This window comes from Ursus americanus, chromosome 34, assembly GCF_024610735.1.
Source record: "Ursus americanus isolate L20-20 chromosome 34, mUrsAme1.1.p, whole genome shotgun sequence".
NCBI classification, from domain to species: Eukaryota; Metazoa; Chordata; class Mammalia; order Carnivora; family Ursidae; genus Ursus; species Ursus americanus.
Window position 1 is genome coordinate 13,236,068 of NC_142160.1, and position 25,790 is coordinate 13,261,857.

The window sequence follows — 25,790 nt, forward strand, 5'->3', positions numbered from 1 at the left end:
AGTCAGGCTCCCACCTCAGTACAAATTCTGCTTCTCCTTCTCCTTCTGCATCCCCCCCAAACTTGCGCGCGCACACTCTCTAATAAATAAATAAATTCTTAAAAAAAAATAATTTGCATCAGTAGCTTACTCTATTCATGGTGATAGTAAAAACATTGGTGCAAAGTATCTGACTACTGCTTTTTCCAGCAGTGCTTCTTGGATTTTATTTAATGTGTACACAAATCACCTGGGATTCTTCTTACAATTCAGCATGAGTCAGTAGGGTAGGTCCTGAGGTTCTGATTTCTAACAAGCTCCCAGAATCCTGATTTTACTAGTCTACTGTAATAGTTGATAGCAAGATTAGAGTGTGGTTTGGTCTGAGCATCTACACAATGAAATACACAACACTGTTATAAATTCTTATATTTTAGTAAAAGCATTACTTTATAATAAGTTTGTAAGTTCATTAAATTTCAAATGAATGTAAGCTGATTTTGATTTTCATTTTAGGGCAGATAAGTTATAAAATATATCTATAAAAATGGGATATAGGCTCAAGAACCACTGCCCTAGAGGAACTTTTGCACATATACCTAAGTAAACATATACAAGAATACTACCTACAGTGTTTAATAAGCAATTGGAAAAAACTAAAATGATCAACAGGAATCTGAGAGTCACATAATGGAACACATACCATTATCTCAGTAAAAAATAAACTAGAATTACCTGAATAAACATAAATAATCTTGGTAAACTGAGTTTAGAAAGCAGGCTGCAGATACAAACATATTTAAACAGTCTTAAAATAATTAAAGAAAAACTATATAGTGTTAAGTATAAACAAATGGTTAGGAAAGACGCATTCTAATTTCCGGTTAGTGGTTGGGGGGGAGGAGGTAGGATTTAAGAGGGGTTTTCGAAGTACAAAGGAAGCTTCATTTTGTTTTGTAGTTGTATTTCTTCAGCTGAGTAATTGGTGCATGAATATTCATTATATTGTATGTTGCCAATACTTGGGATTGCTGTATTCTCATTTCATCTGAATTGGCAAAAACTGTTGTGTCCAAACAGTTGTTTGGAAAACAATGCTCCAAAGCAAAGGATTCAGGACTAGAAGTCAGAAAATCCAGGTTCAAGTCTCAGTTCTGCTTCCTACAAATTATGTAGCTTTAGGTAATTCAAAGAATTAACTTCTCTGGGCTTTATCTGTAAAATGTCATAAAACATCACTTTTCCTCCCCAACTCACAAGGCTAGGTTTGAGGGGCATAATATAGGGCAATATATATGTGAAGTAATTTCTGAGAATCAAGAACAAAATCTTCCATATGCTAGAATTAAATCTACCAGTAAATCAACCAACCAAGCCAATTCGTCACTCCGTATTTTCTCATCATTACTGATTCTAAGGATAGTACACCAATCTTAACACGGAAGTAATTCTGAGTTATCAATTCTTAGATGATGGCACACAGGATAGGCATTCTCCCTATTATAACTGTATTTATTTAGGCTTATTCTTCACCAAGGAATTGAAATTCATAATACCAAAATAAGAGAACTGCACTGAAAAGTACTCTTATTAATAAACTAAATCAATGTCACATAAAGTTAACTGTTGGTTCTCACTGCCCTTTCTATAAAATGAGCAGGTGGCACATTTTATTGGCCCTACATTACAGACGGAGAAACTGACTCAGGTTGCATGTAGCTGTAGACCAATTCAGGGACAGAACTTGGAACAGACACTAACTGCCTAGTTCTTCTATGTTCATTATCAAAAACATTATTTTGCCATGATGTTTTATGATAATTGTCACGGGAAATAGAAATTCTTTGTCAGATATCATTTCATACATATTTCAAAACGCGCAAAGATACTCAAAACAAGCCACTTACCAACCACAGTCCTGCATAGCAAGGGACAAAATTAAAACTGCCTAGCCTGCTAAAAATCTAATCCTATCCTTCCCAATTAACCTTATTAATACTAGAGTAGGAGAAAAGAGAGGTCAAAATATGGGTGAGAGTGCTGTTCATTTCCTCACAGAACTCAAATAATATAGTAATTAGTGTACAACAGGGATTTTATTTTTTTTTATAAGTTGAAACATGGCTATCTCCCCTGTTCTTTAAACCACCTCTACTCTCACAAAAAAAATTAACCAAGGAAAGAGTTGGGCAGTCCCAAGTAAGAACACTAGTAATTACGATTATTAAAATATTGGTTATGATTAGATATTAGATTTATTACACAAGTGAGTTTATGCCATCAACATATGAAGAGACAAACTATGGAAAAAAGTTCATTTTATTTCAAGTTTTCCTGTTAATGTAGACGGATACACGCTATTACAACATGTACCTGACTTTTTACTAAGACTCGTTAGGCAATTCCAAATGCTGACACAAGATCTCCAAAATTCTTATTTATTGGAGCCTTAAAAAAAAAAAATCAAAGAATCATCTTGCGGATGAAGTATTATATGCATATATATTACGAAATATATTAAACAGAAAACATCTTTCCATAAACAGCCAAAATTTAAAGGTCACCCTCTCTCTATTCCGTTATTCATCTTTTTGCTTATCAAATCACCTCACGTAGACTTGTATCAAAGCACCGTTTTAAAAAAACAGAACTGCTCTGGCCCTGGCAGAAATCTCCCCAAGGATCAAAGCTCTGAACTTTCTTTTTAAACAAAAAGCCGGGGTTAAACCCACTTTTCTTTTGTGGAGGGAGGGGGTGGCCCTTCACAACGGTACACTCAAACTCGACAGAACTTTCGTTTCAGAGTTAAAAAAAATTCCAAACAAAACCTCTTGCTTTCTAACGCAGAAGCAATTACCGAGGAGCCCAATCTAGGGTTCGAAAAGAAAGTTCGAATCTTAACGATTCAAGTTAAGCCACCCAGAGAGAAAGAACCCTAAGATCGCCCGCCGGGAACACAAATCATGACAACGGGGCCGATTCGATTTCAGATCGAGGCTGGCACACACGAGGACATTCAGGAGAAAGCTTTCGGACATCGCCAACCTCACAGGGAGCCAGGGAGGAAAATGTGAAGCTGACCCCATCTTTCTGTCCATGGGGAGAAAAAGCCAAACAAGTGAAACGAGACCCTTCTCCGCAAGGAGGACCTAAGACCGTTCCCAGTCCGGCTTTCCGTCTCTCTCCCGCCCCCAGACTCCCGCAGCCTCTTGGACCGCAGGGACTCTCCTACCTCTCCCCTTCATGGAACCACCAGAGAAGCCTCTCAAAACGAGACCTGATCCGAAGCGGCTTCCCCGTCTTTCGCCGCCGCCGAGAGGGATCCCGGTCGCCAACAACAAAGACGCCTCCCGTTCCCCTCCCCCCTCCCGGCCCGGGTTCGTCCCTCCCGCGCTGCGGCTCCGGGCCTAGCGCCCCCTCCCCGAGCCCGGCCCGCCGCGGCTCCACGCACCTGCACCTGAGGGGCCGCGGCCAAGGTGTCGGGAAGAAAGGGCCGGGAGAGAGCCTCTGCCAACGCGCTGTTCTCCACAAGGTGCGACCCACGTTGCTGCCGCCGCCGCCGCCGGACTCTCCCGGCCTGCGGGCGGGCGCGGCCGAGGAGGGGGGACGAGGGCTGCAGCCCCCGGCGCCGGGACGAGGAAGGACGGCGGCGCCCGAGGGGGCCGGCTCGCGCTCTCGAGCCTCGCCTCGCGCCTGCCCTGCTTCTCCACACGGGCTCGCGTTCTGCTGACTAACGGCCCCGGAGCGCGGCTCTGGAGCGGCCGCCGCCGTCGGCTGCTCTCGGGCCTCACGTCCCGCGCGGCCGTGGTCGCAGCCGCCGCCGCCGCCACCACCTCCCTTTCTGGCACTGCAGACACAACCTAGACCCAGCCAGGTCTTTCTTCTCTTTAATCCTCCTTTCTTTGCTCCTCCTCAGCCTGCCACCGCGGGGCTAGCTCTGGTGGCGGGAGGAAGGCTGGAAGGGACCCCAGGGGGCGAGCAGAACCCAAGCTAAAGCAGGAGTTGGTCACTGACTGGAGGAAGATACCAAGCTGACCCGGGCTCCAGCCTGCGAGCGGGCCGGGGGAGGGACGCAGCACAGCTTAGCCGGACTTCAACCAATCACAAGCCGCCTAACGGAGTCGGGCGCCAGGAGCGGCTGAGCTGGGTCGGCAGGAGGCGGGGATTGCGGAAAAGAAGAACCAATAAAAGCAAAGGTTCCCCGCCTCTCCGCCTTGATGGACTGCCACGTTCGGACCAATGGGGGAATTCTCGCTTCGAAGGAAGCGGGATTTAGACGCCTGGTTCGAGAGAGGTTGCGCGGAGGGGGATGGGTGGAGACAGAGCAGCGTGGAAGAACCTTGAGGGTTTTGATAGACCTGAGGGAGTCCTTTGACCTCCGCCATGAGTCACGTGGGCTGACGGGGGCGGGGGCGGAAAGGCTGGATAAGTTCCTTCCGGGTCAGTGACACAAGCGTGGACTCCGTGGGGGTAGTTCCTGGCGTCTTGGTCTTCCTCGCGTCTTCCTTGTACCAGCGCGAGGTGATTGTGGTTTCCACGATGAGCTCCCAGAAAGGGAACGTGGCTCGTTCCAGGCCTCAGAGGCACCAGAATACGTTTAGCTTCAAAAATGACAAGTTTGATAAGAGTGTTCAGACCAAGGTAGGAACCTGCCTGTTGCACCAAATCTGACTCTAGGAAGGAATGGTTCAGTGCAGGGGAGAGAGGAAATGAGTTGGGAGAGAGCGATTGTGGACAGCAGCCCAGAGTTAGTTTTGGCTGCAGTGCAACCTTTTCTAAAATGATATTCCCACGCCCTTTCTTTGACCTGGACGTGTTATCTCCTCATAAATATATTTGGCGGTCAACACTTAACCAATTACAGAGAGTGAACGGGGCCCTCATCAAACCTGGAATGCAAATGAAGAATTGAGTCGTGTATCACATATTTGCAGTAGGAAACGAGGATTATGGCACGAATGTCTCTCAAAGTTTGCACCAAGTTTATGCAGCCACTGTTACTTTGTGGCAGCTACAAGCCCATAGGTTTGTAGGAAGATGTGAAGGATTAAGACCTCTTAGCCCCAGTGTCCTCACCAACATAATTGTCTCTTTTGTAATATTGTTTTGAGGGTCAAATTATTTGGGAAATGTAAAAAAGCTAGGTTTGGGGAAAAAAAAACGCTTGTTTTGCTGGTTGTAAGTCATTTACTTCTTTAGTAGGGTTTCTGTGACCTGTAAAAAAATTCAGACTTTTGCTGTGAAAATTCAGATTTTTGTTGTGAGGCTAAACTAAATGTACGCATTGGTCTGGATCATAATAAGTGTCCATTAAGTGATTAATTTCTCAACGTTGAGTAAGAAAGCAAAGTAAACTGTTTATGGTAATCTGTGATCTCCTTTTCTTTTTCTCTGTCTTCACTTACTTACCTTCCAGATGTTTAATGAGCACCCTCCATGTACATAAACCCTATGTTCCTGTGTTTGAAGTGTTAAAAGAGTTGACTCTGCCTTCAAGGAGCTAATAGTCTTCTGGGTCATTGGACAACAAGCAAGCACAAAGATATAATTACAAATTATGATAAACTCTAATGAAGTGCAAGATAGCTCAGTGAGGAAGAGTAAGGAGGGATATTTTCAATTGGGTGCTCAGGGGACCTCTCCTTTCCCTTACTTAGGTTCATGTTCAGAAAGAAAACCTGCAGCAGCATTTGGGAAGACTTTCCCAAGTTTGTGCTCGTTAATAGGTAGACCAGGATAAAAAGCTGTGCTATTCCAAATAGATGTCTGACTTGTCCTGTATTTCTGTTCTGAGCTTTTGCACAAGCATTTAATTCTGATTCGTTTTCATCAGATGGTAAAAAGCAGTTTTAATAAGTATTTAGCTATAATGTAGCTTATTTATCTCGTAAGTATAAGACTTCTTGAACTTCTACTTGTACTTTTCATTGTTCATTTTCTTGGTGTTCTCTAACAAACATGTTATTACCCTCTTAAATCTTTTCATAAGTCTCAAATTCAGTCACTAAGTTTCATTTTATAACTTTTATCATCAATTTCTTTGCCTCTTTTAAATCGCGAGGAAGCCTCATTTGTCCATTGGTAGAATGAGCAGGTGTTTTGTTATTGGAGAATCTGACCAAAACAGCAAGAAATATTTTGCTGAGGAAAGATTAGGTTGATTCTTCATCTTTCTAATGGAGGAGTAATAATTAGCTCTGTTCATAGTGAATTCTTGAACCAGCTATGTGCAGCTATCTAAAGCCAAGATTTTGTCAGAAACATCTGACCCCATCTTCATTCCTATGCTTTATACCAGAAAACTGTTTGATTCAGTGCCATCCAACAAAGGAGTGGTGAGAGTGCATGGTTCTCTAAGTCTCCTAAAAGGACTGTAGTGACAATTGCCTGTTTGTACCTCATGAGTTTGTAGGAGTCCTGCATGATAGTTTCCCTTTTCTGCTAACCAGTTGGGTAACGATAGATGTTTTATTGGGAAGTTTGTCTAAGTAAAGCACCCATTCTCAAAAGGACACGGGTGATAGCTGTCTTCATATGTTTGAATATATTCCAGAAGAAGAGAGAAGCTTATTCTGTAGCCAAGTGGCTAAACTTGAACCAAAAGGTTAAAGTTAGGAGAGATTTCAGTTGAATATAAGGGAGTTGTCTAATAGAAGCATGCAGTAGGATTTTGTAACCTCTGTTTCACTGGGGTTGTTTAAAAGAGGCCTCTATGGCCATTGGTCCGCAGTGTTGAGATGGGAATAGGTTTAAATCTCTTGTAGTCGTTTGGTTCTAAAGTGTTGTTTGTATCAAGACTGCCATGTTTCCTTTTCTGGAAAGGCAGTGATGTGTATTGAAAAGAACACTGGACTAAGAAAAATGATCCACGTTTTAGCCTCAGTTCTGTTGTTTATTTTGTTTGTTATGTTAGGCAGTTTACCTCTAGTTTTTAATTTACAATACAGGGCTACTACTATCTCTTGTCTTATTTACCTCTCAAGATTGCTATAGGGATCATTACAAAGATATCTTTGAGAAATAGTCATACAAATATGAGCTGAGCCTAAAGCATGTGGTAATTTATATAGACTTGGAGTTGCTCAAAGGAGTTAATTAAAAAGAATTGTATACTTCTTGGAGAATATTGAAAATAGAGAAATGTATAAAGTATGAAAGTGCAAGTACCTTTTCCCAGTCCTATTCCTCTTCAAATGTACTTAAACTGTTCACAATTTTTTTTGTTAACAATTTGCATGTTTTTAGGTGTCTATGCACGATATAGTATACATGTAATAAGGTACATTTTTTTCTTTCTCATTCAATTAAAGTGGATATGTCAGAATACAAAGATTAAGCTCATTCTTTTTAATGGCTGTCTAATATAATATAAATGTAGAATACCTTACTTTCCTGTTAGTAAATGCTTGGATTGTTTTCAGTTTTTTGCTATGGCAAAGCTGCAGTAAAATTCTTGGATTCACATATCTGTTCCACATCTATTATCTGGCACCAGATATTGTGCTAGATGCTAGAGTTATAGAGTTGAGTGTAATATAGTTTTGTGGGCGAGATGAAAATAGTAATCAAATAATTTTTCAAGTATGTTGATAGAAATCACAGTAAGGGCGATGAAGGAAGAGTCTAAGGAAACCTGAGAGTATCAAACAGGAAGCTTTTTTTTTTTTTTTTTTTTTTTAGATTTTTCATTTATTCATTTAACAGAAAGAGAAAGAAAGCACAAGCAGGGGGAGCAGCAGGTAGAGGGAGAGGAAGAAACAGGCTTCCCAAGGGCAGGGAGCCCTGTGTGATGTGGGACTCAATCCCAGGAACCCGAGGTCCTGTGGCCCTAGCAGGAAGTCTTGTTTAAGTTTAGAGGCTTAAAGAAGACTTCCCTGAGGTCTAAAGGATGGAGAGCATTTAACTAAATGAAATGGGAAGACCATAGATCCTTTTTCTTAAGAATACTATTTGTTTTATATATGTAGTTAGTGTGGTTTTTATTAGCATTTCCCAAAGTGCCCCAGGATTATATCTTCTCGATAAGGCAGGAGTCAGTTTCATGGTTTAGTTACTTTGAAAATAGTACATTCTGGGTCTCACTTTTAGGGTTCATAGTGTACTTTGGCATACAACATTGAGAAGTTTTGCAGTTTAAAAAAATTATTTAACTAAAACTTGATTGGTTATGGAGCCCTTTGGTTTACATAATGTCTACTGAATTTGAACTAATTTTGGGAGAAACACACTCATTTGGGGAAATTAAATGGAAAAAGAAAAGGAAAATCTGAGGCTAGGGGTGCCTGGGTGGCTTAGTCAGTTAAGTGTCTGCCTTCAGCTCAGGTCATGATCCCAGGGCCCTGGGATGGAGCCCTGCATTGGGCTCCTTGCTCAACAGGGAGGCTGCTTCTCCCTCTGCCTGCTGCTCCCCCTGTTTGTGCTCTCTCTGTCTCTCAAATAAATAATAAAATCTTAAAAAAAAATTGAGGCTATGATCTCTAAATCGTTTTGGAAATAAAGTTTTGTTAGCAATAGCTAGTATTTGTATTCTTTTTTTTTTTTTTTTTTTTAAAGATTTTATTTATTTATTCGACAGAGATAGAGACAGCCAGCGAGAGAGGGAACACAGGCAGGAGGAGTGGGAGAGGAAGAAGCAGGCTCATAGCGGAGGAGCCTGATGTGGGACTCGATCCCAGAACGCCGGGATCACGCCCTGAGCCGAAGGCAGACGCTTAACCGCTGTGCCACCCAGGCGCCCCTAGTATTTGTATTCTTAAGTGTGTTAGCCACTACGCATACTTGATATACATCATCTAATTTTGATCTTCAAAATAACCCTAAGGGGCGCCGCGGTGGTACAGTCGGTTGAGCACCCAACTCTTGATTTCAGTTCAGGTCATGATTTCGGGGTCTTGGGATTAAGCCCTGTGTCAGGTCTGCACTTGGTACAGAGTCTGCCTGGGATTCTCTCTCTCTCTCTCTCTCTCTCTCTCTTGCCCGCCCTCCCCCTCTCTCCCTCCCTCCCCCTGCCCCTTGCTTCTGCTCATGCAGGCATGCTCCCGCTCTTTCTCTCTCTCTCAAATGAATAAATAAAATCTTTTAAAAAAAAATGAACCTAAGATAGATGCTTTAATTATCTTATTCTGAATAATGGGAAGTTAGAACTTAGGGTAAATGATGTACCTACCCAAGTTACATAACTAGCGCATGGTTAGCCATTGATTAGGTGATGTCTGTGCTAGGAGACCTCAAAGGACAAGTAAATCAAAACCCCTTTTTTGTGTATGTGTGTTGAAGTTATTATTGTTTTTAAGTAACCTCTATGCCCAGTGTGGGGCTCCAACTCACTACTCTGAGATCAAGAGTCAGATGCTCCAGCCAAGTGCCCCAGTGTTGTTGATTGTGTGTCTCTGTGTTGCTTTGTTTTATTTATTTTCCAATGTTGTATTTTAATACTGCTTTTTTGTGTGTAATAGAAGCAGCATGACACCACATTAGGGTCAGAACAGATATGCACTTTATTACCACTGCCCTTAAACACTACCTGTTTGAAATGTTCCAGAGAAAGAGTCTCTCCTCACAAGGTGTGGCTGCCTATAGTGTCACACATCACAGATGTGGGCTCGTTGGAGTGGGTCCCATCTATTCAGCCAGGGCTCTGTGGCAGAAGTGGGGCTCCTTTCACTCACTTACTGTGATGCTTATACAGTCAGATCCCTCAGCTTCCGGTTAGGCAGAAAGCTGTCTTAAGTTTAAGGTGACACAATTACATTTACAGCAGAACAGGATTCTGTGTTTACAAGCAACTTTATTCACAATAACCAAAAACTGGAAAAAAAACCAAACAAACCAAAACCCCACAAACACTCAAATATCTACCAACCAGAGAATAGATAAGCAGATTGTGTCAATCATACAATGGGATACTACTCTGCTATTAGAAAAAAATAAGCTACTGATATATGCATTGTTTGCATGTATTGTGCATATTGCAGACTAATCTCAGAAACATCGTGTGGAAGGAAAGGAACCAGTTATTTCTTCCGTCTATAGAAATCAGAGCAGTGGTTGACTTTGATGGTGGGGGGATTGAGTAGAAGAGGCTCAGGAATACTTTCTGGAATGATGGAAACATGAAGATCACGAGAGTGAATACATTTATTAGAACTCATTGAATTGTGAGTTAAAATCTGTGCTTGAGGGATGTCTGGGTGGCTCAGTTAAGTGCCTGATTCTTGGTTTCAGTTTAGGTCATGATCTCGTGGGTTGTGAGATTGAGTCCCGCATCAGGTTCCGTGCTCAATGCGGAGTCTGCTAGAAAGATTCCCTCTGTCCCTCCCACATGATTTGCGTTCATGTTCTCTCTCTCAAGTAAATAAATAAATCTTTGAAACAACAATCTGTGAGTGACATCAACGGAAATTTTACCCCAATTAAAAATAGATATTATAGGGGTGCCTGGGTGGCTCAGTTAGTTAAGCATCTGCCTTCAGCTCAGGTCATGATACCAGGGTCCAGGCCCCATGTCAGGCTCCCTCCTCAGCAGGAGCCTGTTTCTCCCTCTCCTTCCCGCTTGTGCTCCCTCTTGCTATCTCTGTCACTGTCTCTCTTTCTCTCTCTCTCTCTCTCAAATAAGTAAAATCTTTTAAAAAAAGTGAAAAAAATTAAAATAAAAATAGGTATTATAGCAAAACAACTGATTAACCACTCAAGTGTCATGAAATTTTACTTTTGTTTGTTTGCTTTTTGTTTGGGGAAGGTATAGAATACTACTTGTAATTAGTCTTTTTAAAAAAGAAAACAATTTTATTAACTTTTCCAGAAAGAAAACATACAAGTTGACCTTCTAATATATTGAATATCTTAGCTAACTCCAAGTCAAAATAATTCTAATAATTGCATTTTAACATTTTCCCTTTATATATAAACACTAGTCATGACACTTGAGTTTGTTTTTCTGTAAGAAAAGTACAGATGAGCATTACAAAGTGGATTTTGTGCATAAGGTTACTGAGCCTGGGTCTCATTTTTTCCTAGTTTCACTCCAGGATAGAATCATAGTAATTTAGTATATCAATAAATAATCAATAAATGAATAAATAATGAATAAGACCTTGCTGTGGAAAAGGATATCCTGCTATTGGTAAAGCTCACTTTGTCCAGATAGCTTAGAATCAAGTGGTATGGGATCTTTGTTCTATCTCCCCTAGCCCAGAGCTATTGCACTTTAGGGAACAGTCTCAGATTGGTTCAGATAATCCCTGGTGTGAGTAATTTCCTTGTGAGTGATGAAGCGCTAGTCATGGGAATAAATGTTGTTTCTCAATCAATTGGTATCAACAACGAAGAGTAAAACAAGTGGGTAGTCATTGAACAAATCTGCAGTTGGGCAGATAAAGAATCCACTGTAGTTTCTAGCTAACCTTCTCTGGGACTCTAGAGGCTACCTGGGACTCCCTTTGATCTGTTTCCAAATCGAGAAATGTTCTTTGATAGATTTCACCAATGCTGTCTATTAAATGGATTTATGTTACATCAGTCCTGCCCCCAGTTGATTTATCACTAAATTCAGCATGCTTTTTCATTTGACAAGGTGACAGTCTATGGTGTGCTGGGCATTAGGATACACGTAAGAATCATACTCAGTAAAAGTCGTACTGCTAATGACACTCTTTACTTTTCCTTTGTGGTATTTTCAATATTTAGAAGTGTTGTCTTCTTCTTATTTACCTTTTATTTTCTTTCCCTTTCACACAAAAATAATTCTATACATGCTTGGGATATTCCATATTATCTACGTTCCCATGGTGCTTCCCCTCGAAGCCAATGAAGTGATTCTGCATGTTTCTTAAAATGAGGCCTATAACAATATAATTGGCTTTTTTCTACATCAATCATATATTTTAGACATTTCATTTTATGTACATGACAACTGAAATTAATTTGTCTTGATTTGATGTATTGTGTTAGGGGATAGTATTCACCATTGGATTATGAAGTTTTATCATTATATTGTCAACACTTGTTTCTTCATAAAGTTAAATATACACCGTTAGAAAAAGTATTCTCAAATTCTTCATCCAGGTAAATTAGTTCATCTGAGAGAGAGAAAGTCATAATTTATATTAACTGTCCCCGAAGTGGGTCGTTTTTCTGTTTAGAGAAACACTGTAGTAGGGAGTGGTGTGCAGTTGGACAAAGAACCTCAGGGCTAACAGTTAGAGGCTGTTGTGGTATTTGTTATTTTAAGCCGTCGGACTCTTTCCACACCTGCACAGGTGTTACTGTGAGGTTACGGGCAAGTGTGCAGAGAATCCTGCTTGTCCTCAGAACAGCCCCATTGCCAGCTCACTCCATTCTCAATTGTGGTTGCTCCTTTTTTTCACTATTGACTTTTGTGAAAGGAAGAAATGAAATGAGAAGGGGATAAAGGAATAGCCAACATGCCTGAGATTCCTTTCTGAGATTTTCCTTATCACTCCAGGCCAAATAGCGCTTAAATGTATTGAATGAATTAAATAAACACTCTTTTTCTGAACTTCTCCGAGGTGAGCAAGGCCCTCTACATGAAGGTAAGAATCATTAGGATTCTTCAGTTGCTAATTTGAACAGAAAGAAAACTTACTGGAAAGATCCTGAGCTACTCTTATGAAGCTTCGGAAAGGTGTTTTGGTTGATTTTTTAGAGTCTGAGATTCCCAGGTTAGCTGTTACTACTGGGAAATTTATCCTCATTTGGCTTGTGCATATCCTCACCTGGCGCAGTCTTCCAACCTTTCAGTGCCCCCCCTCCATCCCTTCCAGTCGGCCTCCTGGAATCAATAGTTTATTGTAATCAAATAGAGACATAGTGTTGAACACAGTTGCTTTCACTTTCTTGCCCTACCTGACTGTTCCCCCGAACTCTGTTTCCTTGTAGTCCTTAAGTGATATTTGTTCACCCCACATTTGCAGCCCCAGCCCCACCTCCCATTTAGAACTCTTTCTCCCGTTTGCTGCTTCAGCCCTTTTTTTTTTCTTGCTCAAAACTCCCACCTCTTTTGATAACATCAGACTTATCCTTTCTGGATCTGTCATTGCCTCCTCGTTATACCTCCTCATCAGTACCTGGCTCACTGCCTTTCCACAGTTCCTGTCATCATACCTAGTGATTGCTACATTCCCGTGGATAATCCAACATCTGATCTCTCAGCTTTTAGACCTCTCCCCACCCCCATTAGAAACCTACTCCCATGTTCAAACCTTACACTTTCTGAGTGCTGGTAACTGCTCCATTTACAAACTTTTTAGAAAAATGGATCACCATCTACTTACCTAGTTTGCTTATGCCTCAAATATATTTTTTAACTTCCTTAGGTACTCCTGTCCATTAACCTTTCTGCTTTTTACTGCATCCCACTCATGTCCCTTTTCCCTTCCTTATCTAGCTCGGAGTTCCTTTCTATCAATATACCTTTTTCTTCTTGCCTATACCTCAGCAGCCTTATCCTTCTTTCCCTCTTTGGTACTTGCCTGATGGAACCCCTGCTTCAAACCAGTTTTCTATTATTCCACCATCATCTGCATCTGTACCCATATATTCTGCCTTCCTGTGACGGTGGATGAAATACTTGTCCTTCCCACTTGGCCTCCACTTGCACCCTGGGGCTTACTCTCTATTGTGTACCTAAGGACTTAAAGGCTTAGGGCTCCTCTGTTGTCCAGGTTGTCCTGCATCATCAGTCTTTCCGTCTCCAATGGGTTATTTCAATTTAAGAAAAAAAAAAAAAACCCTCCTTAGGTGGAACCCATATTTTTTTCTAGCTTCACCCTGTTGCTTTCTTCCTCTCTATGGAAAAGCTCCTGGTTCTCAACTTCTTTACATCCCATAGCTTTCATCCCTGTCCAAACAGTTTTTGTACTCATTCCACTAGAATCCCTCTTGTCAAGTCATTGATGTCTTTATTGCCAAATCCTTGGTTAATAATGCTCTGTCCTCATCTTTCTCAATCACTTAGTACCATTGCCTCTTGAACACTCATCTGAATTCTAAAATAATTTATTCATTCAGCTCAGTCCATGGCATTAAATACCATCTATATGCTGATACCTTCCACATCTGGAGCTCCAGGCCAGCCTCTGTCCTGAGCTGCAGAGTGGTATATTTAGCTACCTACTTGACCTCTATTCTTGAATATCAAAAACGCATCTCAAGTTTAACATGGCAGAGAAAGAACTCTCAGTCTTTCTCTCTCAAACCTTTTCCTCCAGTATTCCCCAGCTCTGTAAACAGCTCCATCATTTACCCAGTTCCTCACACCAAAAATATAAGAATCATCCTTGATTTTTTTAAAGAGGTAATTTTATTTTATTTTATTTTATTTTTTAAAAGATTTTATTTATTTATTTGAGAGAGAGAGACAGCCAGCCAGAGAGGGAACACAGGCAGGGGGAGTGGGAGAGGAAGAAGCAGGCTCCCAGCAGAGGAGCCTGATGTGGGGCTCAATCCCAGGACTCCGGGATCACGCCCTGAGCCAGAGGCAGACGCTTAACGACTGAGCCACCCAGGCGCCCCTCATCCTTGATTTTTGACCTTCTCTCACATTCTTTATTTTTTCCCCGCTGTGTTTCAATTTATCAGCAAAACTATGAACTGTTAAATTATTTTAATTTGTATAACTTCATTACATTCTGGCATATTATTTATTTATTTGTTTGTCTTATTTATAGTCCACGCTGGAATATGATTTTCACCAGGGAAAATATATATTTTTATATCCTCAATACCTAGACCAGTGGTAGATCAGGGGTTGGTACATAGGAAGTATTCAGTAAGTAGCTGGTGGGTTGAATGAAGTAAATAAATAATTATAACAATGTCTTAAATGCTGTGACAAGGGTAGTACAGGGTAGTACTATACTCCTTCCTAAACGAAGGGAGGGAGGGGCGCCTGGGTGGCGCAGTCATTAAGCGTCTGCCTTCGGCTCAGGGCGTGATCCCGGCGTTATGGGATCGAGCCCCACATCAGGCTCCTCCGCTGGGAGCCTGCTCCTTCCTCTCCCACTCCCCCCTGCTTGTGTTCCCTCTCTCGCTGGCTGTCTCTATCTCTGTCAAATAAGTAAATAAAATCTTAAAAAAAATAATAAAATAAAGGAAGGGAGGGAAAGGAAATAATTGATACAGTATTATCCTCAGGGAGATAGTACAGCTTGGGGATGAAGGGTCAAGGAAAAGTTAAAATGGAATGAGATAGAAGAATGGAATAAAGCAGAAAGGGAGAATGAGTACTGATCAATTTGTAGGTTGTGGGTCAAGAAGTTGAAGGAGTTTAATCTGGAAACAAAACAAAAGATCAGGTAAAATTATTGTTCCATTAAATAATCTTTGGAAAACAAGTGTTCTCTTAGTCATTATTGAGGGAAGAGTTCCTGACACATTGAAGGCTCCTCAGTAATGTTTGAATGAATGAGTAAAGGTCCTCTTAAAATGAAGAGAGAAGGGCAAGAAGAGGCTATGAGTCTGTGAAGGTCTTTTTCCAAAACAAGATTATAAACAGGTATTTATGCATATTGCCAAAATGAACATATTACATTATGTGGTGGCAAAAGCATAAGAATGAAAGCGTCTCTTAAATTGATAAGCCTATCAATTAGAAGCCTGTGGTTGACTAAAATCTTTTTACCAAAGAGAATAACTGAATGGATTGATCTCAAGCTATGAATTAGTTTCAGTACTGTCAATTTAGACCATCATTCTTGTAAGTAAATGTGGTCTGTTTTGGTTTGGTTTTGGTCAGGTAACTTTGAAGAATAAAAATATTTTGGGTACATTGGGTAGGAAAAAATTCCTTGTCAGTTTTTGTCAGATTTCATGTGTGAGCTTTTGGATTTTTGGCCAAAAATCTCAAGCTCTTGTTCAGGACAGTGGCAGCATGGTGTAGCAGAAAGACATTGATCTTGGAGTCAAAAGTTTAGGTCACATTCTATGCTATTTACTGACTGTGTGATCTTACACACATTGTTCAGTCTGTCAGGGTCTTAGTGGGCTTAGCTGTATTGTAAAGATTGAGTAAGGTTTGTGAAAATGCTCACATGGTACCTGGCATGCAGTGTTAAGCATTCTGTAAATGCTAGTCCATTCCTTCATCTTACTAAGATGTTTATCATGCTCACATGCTACTCCTTCAGTTATTCCCTTCCTGGTTAATCCCACTGGAATGTCTCCCTCCTTCCCTATGGCATTTATTGTCCTCACCACACATATGGTGCGTGTCGTATTAGATATTAGCATTTATGTCCTGGCTTCTTTGCCTTTCTCTCACACATATGTATACAAATACCATCTTTCTCTCAGAGGACAGGGACTCAAGCATTTTTTTAACAACTCATGGACCAATAGCAAGTAGTTCTGTGATGTGGGTTGAAAGAGTGGAAATCAAGTAATTCTTATCAACATTGTACAATTAATTGATTTGTGTCAATTTACCTGTCTTTATTAAACCTCTACTATGTACCAAGCATCAGCAAAAAGATGAGTGGGTTATGAATCTTTCATTCAGGAATCTCACACTAGTAGCTACTTTAAAAAGCGGAAAAAGGCAAATATGGAGAATTTTTACTTAATAAACTTCTGTTAAAGTATAACATACATACAGAAAAGTGCAAGAACTCTGAACTAATAGAGTTCAGTGAATTTTCACAAAGTGAACATAGTTGTGTAACCAATACACAGATCAAGAGAATGCTACTTGTCTCAGTTAGTCATTACTACTCTCCTCCTCAAATTTAACCATTATCTTGATGCATGTGAAATATTTTAAAATAACTTTGAAGTCACAGCTTTTGGAAGCGAAGGAGAGAGGGCCATAGGTAACCTGAATGACCATCCTCTCTTTTCAGAGATAGTATTAGTGGGTGTAGCATCCTGACGGATCATCTCAACTCTTTAAATATACAATAAAAACTTCATGTAATACTTTTTTGGGCTGAAAGAAATTGTTGTGATTTTGTTTTCCAGCTATGATTAATTTGGTCTCTGTTGGATTTTTGGCTTCTCAGAATAGCAGGAGTATATTTGAACTTTTCCATAGCTTCGGAGCTGATTATTTCAACCTCAATCCTAATTCTCTTCCAGTTTATCTGTTTATTCATGAGGTTGAATGATATTTTTAGATCTTCCTGGTAGACATTTTCTTGGATATTTCATCAAGTTCATTTCTAGTTGGAATAGTTGTGTTTACATTCTAAAATTTATTATTCACATTGTCCTTTTGAAACTAAATTGTATGACATACTTTCATTTGTTTTTGCTTTGTCAGAGTCTTGTCTCCTTAACAAGGACGTATTTCTTATAGGTGATGGAGTTATGTATGTGCAATAATTTTCAGTGACGGATTATCAGCAGAATTCTGTTGTACCTTTATATTAATCAGGTCTGGTTTTGAAGGTCATTTGGTGTTATACGGCATTTACAGCATCATGGCTGTGAACTACTAAGCTAAGCTGGTGATTATTTTAAATGCTTTGTTGTTCTGTGAAGATTTATATATTATTAAATGCTCATCCCTGTCTTACTAGGTGGCTGATTTGTTTGTTTTGAAATTACTCATGTCACTGAAGTCATCAGTTTGAGTAATATATTTGACATCATGGCATATACTTGTATATGTGAATGTATTACATCATTAACCTTTATCACAGGACATTAGAGTAATATGATATCATATTTCCCATAAACTTGAATGCTTATAGGACATAATGCTAGAGTAATATGATATCGTATTTCCCATAAACTTGAATGCTTATACATAATGCTAGGTCTAGTTGTTGTTGTTGTTGTTGTTTTTTAAGATTTATTTATTTTTTTCAGAGAGAGAGAGAGTGTGAGCAGGGGGATTGGCTAAGGGAGAGGGAGAGAGAGAGTCCTCAAGCAGACTCCCCGCTGAGCACTGAGGGACCCTGAGATTGTGACCTGAGCCGAAGCCATCTGCTTAACTGACTGGGCCACCCAGGCACTCCACGAGATCTAGTTTTTAATAGAGTTAGAATAGTCCTGTGGAATAAGTTGTGATCTATTATCTATACATGTAAAAAAATAGTATGGTTACTTTTGTGATATGTGATACTTTTGCTTTAATTTAAACTCTTAATGAACCATGGGCAGTCCTTTGACTCTCATAGGGTGTTTCCACAGACAGCTGTTTCCTAGCACACTTAAATTAAAAAATTCCCTGGTTTACTGTGGTAGTTAACTCAAATCTTAGTGATTCTCTGAGCCACCTTTATTAAGGCATTTTTGCTACCAAGTTAGAAAACTCAGTCAAATTTTACTAAGGCTCTAATTCAAAATGACTGACTGAAAACATGCATTTATCTTTCCATTTCCCCCAAATTTCAGTGAAATGACGGAAGAAAACTATAAAACAAAACTATAGTTTTAGAAAACTTTTCAAGCAGAAAAGAACATTAAGGAAAATTAAAATGTAAAGTAGATAGGGTTAGACTTATGCAACCAAACAATTTATTAATCTGCAATACAATACAGATTGAAGTCAGGAATTTTAGTAAACTAGAATAATGCCAGTATCAGAATTCACAAGATCTGTACCAATCCTTTGCATCAGGTGACTTTCTCCAGCATTTATTCTCCAGATAAAATCAGAAGAAAGCTCTCTAAGATGGGGAGATGCTGTGAAACACAAAACAGAGCAACATTCCTGATCATTTTTGGTCCCAGAGCTTAACAAGGAACAATTTTACGTGGAAGTAATATACTTCTTGTGCATACTAAAGCAAAAGCTATCAAGCTGTTAATTTTCATCCTGTTAGCCAGAGCCAGGGATTATATAATTAATACCTGAATTCATTTCCAGAGCAATAGCGATCTTCAATTCTGCTTTAGTAACCCATCCCATATCTGATACTGGTTATTCTATACCAGCACTGTTGGAAGAACTTTCTATGATGATGGAAATGTGCTATATTAGTGCTCTCCAATATGGTAGCCACTAGTCACATGTACATATTGAGTATTGAAATGTGGACAGTACAAATAAGGAATCAAATTTTAATTTAATTTTAATTCAATTGAAATAGCTAGATATGGATAGTGGTTATCATATTGTACAGTACAGAGCTATGCCCTCATTTATATATATGAGCAGACTACTAAGAAGCACTAAACTTTTTAGGAAAATCAAAACCACGTGATGCACGACTGGAAACCCTACTTCCCATGCCCAGTTAACAGAGGTAACGTAAAACACAGAAGAGAACTTTAAAAAAGTGTAATTGGTATCCATCCTTAAGCATTCAAAACTTTCAAATCCATAAAACGAAGACTGCTGTTAAAAAAGAAAGAAACTTATGACATTTCTTAAAAACTACAACTGTGTTTTCAGAAATGTGATCTTAATAGGATGGGTAAATAGCACTGTGTCAGGGATAAAGAGTAATTTAGTGATTTGGGAGATCAAGCCAGTGGATTCATCCTAAACCTAGTCTGAAAGACCAAAGTGATAAAAAATATGAGATGAAATTTGTGATACAGAAAATCGAGGTAGGAAAGCCACTATGTTTCTAAAGGAAATCTGGAAGACAAGGAGGGTGAGGAAGGAATGATAAAAAAGTAAGGGAAAAACCCCACAAATTTCTCAAACTTGAAGAAAATCTTAAGCCTTCAGATAGAAGGGTTCTAGACATATCTTGGTGAAAGTTTTGAACTCTGTGACAGAAAGAAATTCCTGCTAGCTTCTAGAGAGAGGGAAAAAAGAGGTTACCCATAAAGCAACTATGATTTTGTAGGTATCAGATTTCTTATCTGCCACTTGTAAAAAAAAAAAAAATAGGGCAAGATCTACAAAATGCTGTAAGGGAAGTATTTTAAATTTAGATTTCGTAATAAAGTTAAGCTCTGAGTCAGCTGTTAGGACTAAAGAATCATCCAGAGTAAAATTTTGTCAAAAACATAGGTATAGGGGCGCTTGGGTGGCTCAGTCGGTTAAGCATCTGCCTTCGGCTCAGATCATGATCCCAGGGTCCTGGTATTGAGCCTTGCATCCCGGCTCCCTGGTTAGCTGGGAGCCTGCTGCTCCCTCTGCTCCTCCTCCCTGCTCATGCTCTCTCCTTCTCTCTCAAATAAATAAATAAATTTTTAAAAAACCCACAAAAACATACATATGTACTTAAGGATGTATTCCAGAACATAAAAAGATATGTGGTAGGAGAAATAATGGTGAACTAAGAACCCAGTAAAACTGAGTTAACCTTAAATAACCATTGGTTGGATGGTGGTGAAAGTTAATGCTTTTGTAACATTTGTGAATCACATAATGGAAGAGTTAAGTTTTCTAGAAGACAAAATCTATACCAGAATTGCCGATTTCAAACAAACCTGGGAAGTAAGAATAAAAGCAAGCTAAATAAAGATCTTATCTTGTTTGGGGAGGTGGAGGAGCCCGAGAAGAAAAATCCGGTATCCCTATCAAAGTCGTAAACTCTTGAGTGCCTGTTATTTTTTCATATAATCTGGCATTGAAAATGTGGGATTTGGGAACACCTGGCTAGTTCAGCTGGTAGAGCATGCGACTCTTGAGCTCGGGGTCGTGAGTTCTTTTTTTTTTTTTTTTTTTTTTTTTTAGAGGTTTTATTTATTCATTTGACAGAGATAGAGACAGCCAGCGAGAGAGGGAACACAAGCAGGGGGAATGGGAGAGGAAGAAGCAGGCTCCCAGTGGAGGAGCCTGATCTGGGGCTCCATCCCAGAACGCCAGGATCTTGCCCTGAGCCAAAGGCAGATGCTTAATGACTGAGCCACCCAGGCACCCCTGGGTTGTGAGTTCTAAGCCCCATGCTGAGTGTAGAGATTATTTAAAAAATAAAATCTTAAAAAAAATAAAATGAGATTTCTCCCCTCTGTAGAAGCAGATATTTGAACATCTTATTCTCTAGCTGACTTAATATTCCATTATCAAGTCATACACATTTCAGGAAACGCTGAAACCCAATGGCCTGTGGTGCATATCTGCACATAGTCTCTCCTGCTTCTGCTTGTGACTGAAGCACATTTAATACATGAGTGGTAGAAATACAAAGAAGGAAGATGGGTTACTGTTGCTTTAAATTAAGACCTTAGACTTTGAACTGATACCTTATTTATTTATTTGAGAGAGAGAGAGAGAGAGAGCGCACGCGCGAGTCCGTGCACAAGTGGTGGGGGTGGGGGGGTGCGGAGATGGTCAATCAGACTCCACACTAAGTGCAGAGAGCCCTCTGTGGGCCTGATCCTACGATCCCCAGATCACGACCTGAGCCGAAATCATGAGTCTGATGCTTGACCAACAGAGCCATCCGGGTGCCCTGATTTTTTTTTTTTTTTAATCTGATACCTTTTGAGAACTTACTTAAGATAAATGGTCTTTTTTTTTTTAAAGATTTTATTTATTTATTTGACAGAGAGACAGCCAGTTAGAGAGGGAGCACAGCAGGGGGAGTGTGAGAGGAAGAAGCAGAGGAGCCTGATGTGGGGCTCGATCCCAGAACGCCGGGGTGACGCCCTGAGCTGAAGGCAGAGGCTTAACGACTGCGCCACCCAGGCGCCCCGATAAATGGTCTTTGTAGACCTAAAATGCAATACTCTGTGACACCTTTGCAGATTTGTTTTAAGTAGCAGATACGTGACTCCCTCACTTGGTCTCATTGGGTTGGGGCTAGAATAGTGTTTTTAAATCTGCAAGGCTACCAGTTAGCACTGGATCTATAGTGACTCCCCGTCAATCCTAGTCTTTCCAGAAGTTCAGTTGGAAGATGCCAGCCAGTTGATCTCTTACTTTAAACACCATTTTAACTCTAACAAATATTGCTTACTCTTGAGATTTACTTCATGCCCGTCATTTTTGTCTCTGCACCCGAATTTTAAGCATCGTATGGAAGGGACTGTACATCATAAATCTTCTGAATCCTTGAGATGCTTGGCATAGTGCTGAGTACATACAAGCTCATACTTTTTTGGATTGTTCCTATAGGCAGCAGAGAGAGAATCATAATGCATGCTGTATTGAATTCTAATCCATGACACATTTTATAGTTTGACATGTTGGAAGAAGTCCTAAGCTTGGAGTCAGGGCAGCACCATAGACTCTTCAGACTCTTGGTGTGGCCACTGAGTCACTCTATAACCATAGGTAAGTTATATCGACTCTGTACATTAGGATAACAATAAATAACAATACCACCTTCTTGCTTTTACACGGGGATGATGTGAGAAGAAAATGAGAAGCATTAAAGGACAAACTGAGATTTTTAAAAATCTGTAGAAATGTAGTAGTGTTTTGTTACAGGTGATTTGCATCCTTCATTCAGGATATACCTTAATTTTATCCTGTAGCTTTTTATATTCTTGTCATCAAAAACATCTTTGTTTTCCTTTTAAGAATGAGAAAATGTTCTCCACTCAAATTAGGTAAATCATAAGTGAATACTGAGCTCTAAACAGAATGAATCATGGCACAAACCTAGTATTTTCCTTAAGTGACTTAGCTCCTGAATCAATTATCAGCATATACTGGTCATTGTTATGACATATTAGTGTGACCAGAACAAGGTGACTATCTTTGAAGAACTTAACTAGCTTCAATATGGTAATTGTCCTCATATATCTGCCCCCAAGTAAATGATTTACAATATAGATTTATTTTAAAAGGTAAAATCACTTGGTTTGTGGATATCACCAGTTATTGTGCTTGAAAGAGTTAATCCATAAAATCCTAAAATATGCTGTTAAGAGGAAATGAATATCATCCTGTTTTGTTTAATACACGTTAAACAATGATCGGTCATTTTTGTCTCATTTAAGATCACTAACTTGGGGCATACCATACCGGTTGGACAAGATCTCAAATTGTGACTAACTTTTAATGAGTGCTTATAAAAACGTGTGTTGCCTCATGACACTACACAATTGCTGCTTGAATAGGCTTTTTGCATTCCAATTGTACATAGTTAGTCCATTTGGCTCACCACTTAGTTATCCTTATTGTGTAGGTCTTAGTGCATTGAAAATCTCTGAGGAGCGTGGTAGAAAGTAAATCCTCCTCTTTTAGAACATTGCCTAGGAGAGATAATGTTTTCTTTCCTAAATGAGTTTTCCTTAACTTTGGAATTTCATTTTGTGTTTTTTAAACAAATAATGTGTAATACTGCAAGCTTACCTTACAAATAAGCCGGCATGTTTCGCCCTCTTTGCAAAACAAGATACCAGTGTTAGAATTTGAGTCCAAACAGAGTACAAATTGAAATGTATACTCTGCAATTTTTTTTTTCTTTTACTATTTAGAAAACCTTGAAAGCTGTAGGGGAACACTTTCTACTTGTAACTTTAGTAGAATGCCCTAAACAAAAAGGCATCTTTTTATGGGTTCTGCCTCTGCTGCTTCTGATTAATTGTGTGACCTCAAGCAAATCTCTTCATTCTCTGAGCCTCAGGTTTCTCATCTGCAAAATGAAGATAATTATGCCTGCCCTAGCCACAGGAATGTTCTAAGAATAGCAGCAGAGAGAATTTTTATAAAGGATTAGACATGCGGTTTATAGATTTACGATAGCAGTCTTATGTGTAAAAATTAGTTTGGTATTATTTTTATAGTGAACACCAAAAATACCTGTTTTATAATAAACCGTGTAAACAAATAACACTTACCTAAGTGTGCTTTTGTCCAGACACCTGAACAAAGTACAGACATGTCCATTGCATGTTAAATCACTCACGGACTTGAATAAGCAAAAGAATATTGACTAGGAACTGTAAACAACCAGGCAGAGAGTTAAATGCTAAGTACAGTAGAAGGTCTCTTGGGAAGATAGAAACTTTACTTTAATTTTGATAGAGACATTCTGTGTTGGGAGACAGTATCTCAGGATCTCTCTTCCCTGTCCTTCCCCAAATACTCATTAGTCTTGTTAATTAAGATATTTCCTGGGGCGCCTTGGTGGCTCACTCAGTTAAGTGTCTGCCTTCAGCTCAGGTCAGGATCCCAGGGTCCTGGGATGGAGCCCTGTGTCAGGCTCCCTGCTCAATTCAGAGTCTCTTTTCCCTCTCCCCTTCTCCTTGCTTGTGTGTTCTCTCTCAAATAAATAAATAAATAAAATCTTTATTTAAAAAAAGACATTTCCTGTATTGGGGCACCTGGCTGGCTCAGTCGGAAGAGCATGTGACCCTTGATCTCAGGGTCGTGAGTTTGAGCCCCATGTTGGGTGTAGAGATTGCTTAGTTTTTTTTTTAAAGGACATTTCCTGTATTTGATGATAAGAGTAACGTGGGGATGTGAACAGTAGAGGCAGAAGGGAACGTTGAGAATCACTGATCTAGAAATAGCCTAATTTCCCAGCATGTCTTTAATTTTAGATTCCCTATTTGAGATTTGGTCTGCCATTTGATTCTATGACTAAGGCAGGGTTAAAACTAGGGATGATTTTTTCCCCCTTTCTTCTTCTTTTTATTATATCTAAATGAGAAGATGGATAGTAGTGGAACCTCCTGTGGTAATTATTTCACAATATATGTTAACCAAACCATCATGCCTTATGCCTTAAACTTACACAGTGATGTTTGTCAATTATTTCTCAATAAAACTGGAAAAGAAAAACAGGGAAACAAAGAAGAAGAAATAATTTCCTAATTTTCAGCGTGTTTAGATTTGGCTTAAATTCCATGACTAGGAATAAAGCTTAGAAACAACTGATATAAATTCTATTTTTCCTGACTATGAGGAAGTCGGGGTAGAAAACAGTTTCTGTATGGTGCTCTATCATTGTGAACCACGTCTGAATTAAGGGATGTTTTACATGGGTGACAATCGAGGCTAAATTACATTTTGGGGTGATGTCTTTTGATATAAAATTTTGGAGAAGCTTCTTAAATAACAGCTCTTCTGGATTCCTGATTTATGTCTCTAACATAGCTTTTCCTGTCAGTTCTGAGGTCATTGTGGTGACTCAGATATTTGACACATTATTCTAGGAAACAAGGAGGCTATGTTTCAAATATTTCTTTCATTCACTTGGTTGGAAATCAGAGTGCATCTTCCCAATGAAGTGATACTCTGAATGGTGAAAGTAGGAATCAGACTGAGATTTAGTTCCTAAAAGAGCCAGTATGGAATACTGGGGCAGAATATGGTATTTGGAGTCAGAGGCTTGGTCTTGAGTCCTGGTTGTATTATTCTGTGCAATTGCAGGTAGATTATTAAACCTGTCTGGGTTTGCTTCTTCATCTATAAAGTAGGAATAATACTATTTATCCCCCAACGTAATTGTGAGGAAGTGATATACTTTACTGTAAATAGGGAGTTTTGAGCAGAAGACACTATATAAATGTCATTTGTTATCATCATCATTTCTTACTGACTCTAATGGCGTTTCAACTGTAATAATCATAACTTTCTTTCTAAGGAAAGTATATCACTTCCCTTGTAGTAGTACTTCCAGTAGCAGAGGTGAGGTAGGGAATATACTGTTCTTTCTAGAAATGTCTGCCTGTGACAGTGGTTCTTAAACTTTGGCATGCTTAAGGGTCATCCAGAAAGCTTGTGTAAGATGCAGAGTCCCAGTTGCCAGAAATTCTCTATCAGTAGTTCTTGGGTTGAGTCCAGGAATCATCATTCTTTTTTTTTTTTTTTTTAAGATTTTATTTATTTATTTGACAGAGATAGAGACAGCCAGCGAGAGAGGGAACACAAGCAGGGGAAGTGGGAGAGGAAGAAGCAGGCTCATAGCAGAGGAGCCTGATGTGGGGCTCGATCCCATAACGCCGGGATCACGCCCTGAGCCGAAGGCAGACGCTTAACCGCTGTGCCACCC

At 39.7% G+C, this 25,790-nt stretch overlaps 2 protein-coding genes across 4 annotated transcripts in view; one reads left to right on the top strand and one right to left on the bottom strand.

Annotated features, from left to right (window-relative positions):
- ABHD17B (abhydrolase domain containing 17B, depalmitoylase) overlaps positions 1-4,039 on the bottom strand; it is a 48,074-nt gene extending 44,035 nt beyond the window's left edge. Inside the window, exon 1 of one of the 3 annotated variants that reach the window (XM_045772416.2) lies at positions 3,431-4,039. The gene's annotated coding sequence lies outside the window, so the exon portion shown is untranslated. Of the gene's footprint in view, positions 1-3,211; positions 3,351-3,430 lie in introns of those variants that run through there. The other 2 variants (XM_087858861.1, XM_087858862.1) reach the window with 2 other exon arrangements.
- Positions 4,040-4,404: 365 nt separating this feature from the next.
- Positions 4,405-25,790, top strand: part of C34H9orf85 (chromosome 34 C9orf85 homolog) — a 60,942-nt gene continuing 39,556 nt past the window's right edge. The window contains exon 1 of the mRNA XM_045772484.2: positions 4,405-4,620. Within this exon, the coding sequence (XP_045628440.1) occupies positions 4,519-4,620 (102 nt within the window). The 5' untranslated portion in view covers positions 4,405-4,518. The remainder of the gene's footprint in view (positions 4,621-25,790) is intronic.